General features: G+C 40.3%; 1 protein-coding gene across 1 annotated transcript; it reads left to right on the forward strand.

Annotated features, from left to right (window-relative positions):
* Nucleotides 1-803: 803 nt before the first annotated feature.
* On the forward strand, nt 804-3227 carry LOC107173644 (endocuticle structural glycoprotein ABD-4-like). The gene is made up of 3 exons (XM_015524258.2): nt 804-963; nt 2005-2150; nt 2448-3227. Exons 1-3 carry the CDS (start codon nt 952-954, stop codon nt 2752-2754), a joined length of 465 nt encoding a protein of 154 aa, XP_015379744.1. The 5' UTR covers nt 804-951; the 3' UTR covers nt 2755-3227.
* Nucleotides 3228-3463: the final 236 nt, after the last annotated feature.

The following is a 3463-nucleotide window of genomic DNA, read 5'->3' on the forward strand; positions in this document are numbered from 1 at the left end:
ACGCCGGGAACGTTACAAAAAAAAAAAAACAGAAAATCCGCATACTGCAGCTTAGCCGGACTTAGGTACACGCATGGACTGTTTCGACCGGCCGGCCGGCTGCAGAGTTCTGGATACCGCGACTGTGCAACAGGTATCACCATCGTCGTGTTGAATATAATATAACGCACCAGATGACGACGACGGCGATGACGATAATGACGACGAGTAGTGATGGTAACTTGTGGTAATAATCGCCGACACGTATGTACGAAAACGGCGCAAGAAAAGTCGCCGCCGCTCGACCGGTCATCTCCATCCGTCATATTATATGCGAGCAATAGGTATAGTTAGGTACCATCATCGACGCCGCCGCCGCCGTCGTGATATAGTTGCGCAACACTTATATAGCAGTTATAGCGCACGGCCCACGCTCAGGTTATGATTTTTTTTTTTCTTATTCCATTATTATTATTTCATCCTTAAGGTCACCGGGCGGCCCCTCCTCGGGTTATCGCACGCGCGCGCGTAAAATCCGACACCATCCCGCGCTCGACCTCATCCTCTGCTGCTCATCATCCTCCCGCCACCGACTATACGTGAATTCGAAGGGGAAACATATCGGCGGCGGCGAATGCAGTGGTCGTCTCCGTTTTTCGTCTTTCCCCTTTTTTATCATTTCTTATTCGTGTTGCGGTTCCTATTTTCTCTCTCGCACTCATCATCACCACAGTCACTTACCCCTCTCTCACTCGCTCTCGTCCCCGGACGTATGCCGAGTATGCATTTTTGATCTAGTGCGATACCTGAACAGTTTTTTATCCGGTCACATCGCGCCGGGGTGGGGAATTCGAGTATTTAACAGTTTAGCGACAGCCAACAGACAATTGTGTGCGCTCTCAAGTCCGTCCGACAACAGTTCGCTTTATTCATTCAGACAACCAGCAACAAACAGCAACCCAAAAAATCAAAATGTTCCACTCCGTGAGTATATTCTAATATTATTACCTATATATATAATATGATTTTTATACTTTACACATATTACACTTTAAGTCACTTACCTGTACTTCGAAATCCGTCGCGGTTCGAACGCGAAAAATTTCGTTCTCTTTTCATTTTCAACCGTCGTTTTTTACCTCGTATGAAAACAAATAAACCGTCCACGTACAAAGTACTTCAAATCATATTATATATATGTATATTTCATATAAATATGCGTCGAAAATGTGTGGCCGACCGTGGCCGTTTCATCCGGGAATCGTGTTTTTCGTTTGTGCCTCATCGGAATTTAAACTATAAATTATTATAATTGACAAAATCCGTAGGAAAATTTGCGATGCAGAAGTTGTGCGTGTGAAGAAAACTCTGAGAACTTTAAAATAAATAACATTGTGCCGTGACAATGCGTTTTTTACAGGCCACGGTGTTGATAAAAATAACAACAATAATATAAGAAATATAATAAAAGCTTATTATTATTGTATATTATATAATATCGAACCGAGTTGCACGATCACGACGGGAAAAAGAGTTTCAAAAACACGTAACGTGCAAAACACTTGAGTGCGTCCACTTGTAATAATTATCGAGTAATACTTACGAATTTATTTTATACACAAGGCGTATATAATAGACGTGTAAAACCACCGCTTTTAATTATTTCGAGCAACACATTCGACGTGAAGCCTCAACTTCTCATGCATTACCTATCATGGCCTGCAACGTTCGAAATATTCTCAATCTATTTATCATAACATACCTATATACAATGGAGTATCGTACAATGTATTATATTATTAGAACACGCATTAAATCAGTCTGATTATAGTGTTTTCCAATCCATTTACAATATTATAATATACATATTAATTATTATGACGGTTTATTAATCTTTCAATAATAATTTCTACAATCCCGGCGATAATCGAACATAATTTGAAACGCGTTACATGTCTTACGGCACCACGACTATACAAGTCAATCTTTTATTGTTCACCTAAACATCGATATTTTGTATTACAGGCTGCATTTGTCGTTTTGGCCTCGGCCTGCGCTGTCTTCGGTGCCCCACAAGGTGCCTACTACGCCCCTTCGGCCGCCGCCACAACCCCCATCCCGATCATCGCCCAGACACAAGAACTCAACCTCGACGGATCTTACCAATACAGGTGAGTACATATTGCAGCGAGTATACCTATATAATTTATTCCACGCAATAGTAGAATGGTTGGGAGAGGGGGGTATACAATGTTGTATTGTATTGTGTTCTGTTCCTCCAAGGAACACTAAGAAAACGAACAATTACAATATGTAATCGACGATCGTTTTAAACATATTCAAATATACGATTGTGTTATACACTATCGTTGCCACGCTATCATCGTCATTGCCTATGCCTATACTATACCTAACTACTCGTATAATATAAAACATCAATGACGGTATCCTTTTCCCATTGTTCGCAGCTATCAGACCGGAAACGGAATCTCAGCCGGTGAATCTGGATACCTGAAGAACCCAGGCACTGAAGCCGAGGGACAAGTCGCCCAAGGATACTACCTATACACCGGCCCAGATGGCGTTGTCTACCAAGTGGAATACTTCGCAGACGCTGAAAACGGTTTCGTCGCCAAGGGTGCACATTTGCCCACACCACCACCACTCCCAGAAGCGTTGGTCCGTGCTAACGAACTTGCTTACAAGAACGCCGCCGCCGATGCCGGCCAATACGACGAGAGAGGTTTCCCGATCAACACCGCCAAACGGTACTAGATGATAAATATTAAGACGAAATCAACGAATCCAACAACTGCCGGACGCTTATTTGTGCAAGCATCAAATAATCGAACCTCCAACACTTCTTCCTTCCCTCGTCTTGAAAAAGAACAAGAAAAATAAAAGAAAAAAAATTCTACAATTTGGTTCGATTCATCGTTCTGATGATTGGTTTTGATTAAAATTCTCTTTTGATTAAAACCGCGAAATTCGGACTCAATTGAACTTTTTTTTTTCTTTTTCTTTACTTTTCCTTATTTTTATCTTTCCCGACGAACGCTAAAAGAAATGTCTCTCATAGTTGACGTTTCTGTCGTCACTTCTTTATGTATGTACCCGTTTGACGCATATAGGTGTATATCGGCCTATATGTATGCCCAAATGAACATATTATTTTTGTTTACCATGTGTAATATGTATGTCATTATGTAGAGTTTAAGTTTGAAAATAAAAACAATTTGTACAACAAATGGACGTTTTAATGTTTTGTGTGTATTTATTAAAATCTTAACTTTTATTGTGTATAGCTAATACACAACATGTTATTATTAATCTACAATAATAACAGCGCACACAACTATTAAATAGTCAAAAATTCAATATCAGGTAAAAAAATCTGCTAATGATTACAACAAGACCATCTTCTAACGTAATAGTCGATAATCCTTGGCAGTGCTCTGTGATTCTCAATCCAAAACCAGTAAAA

The sequence above is a fragment of the Diuraphis noxia genome, unplaced genomic scaffold (assembly GCF_037042655.1).
Source record: "Diuraphis noxia isolate RWA-SAM2 unplaced genomic scaffold, SU_Dnox_SAM2 contig0003, whole genome shotgun sequence".
Taxonomy (NCBI): Eukaryota; Metazoa; Arthropoda; class Insecta; order Hemiptera; family Aphididae; genus Diuraphis; species Diuraphis noxia.

Excerpts from the sequence above, each read along its gene's own strand:
- LOC107173644 (XM_015524258.2), top strand. Across the intron at positions 2,151-2,447 it reads GACGGATCTTACCAATACAG|CTATCAGACCGGAAACGGAA; the intron begins GTGAGTACATAT and ends CATTGTTCGCAG.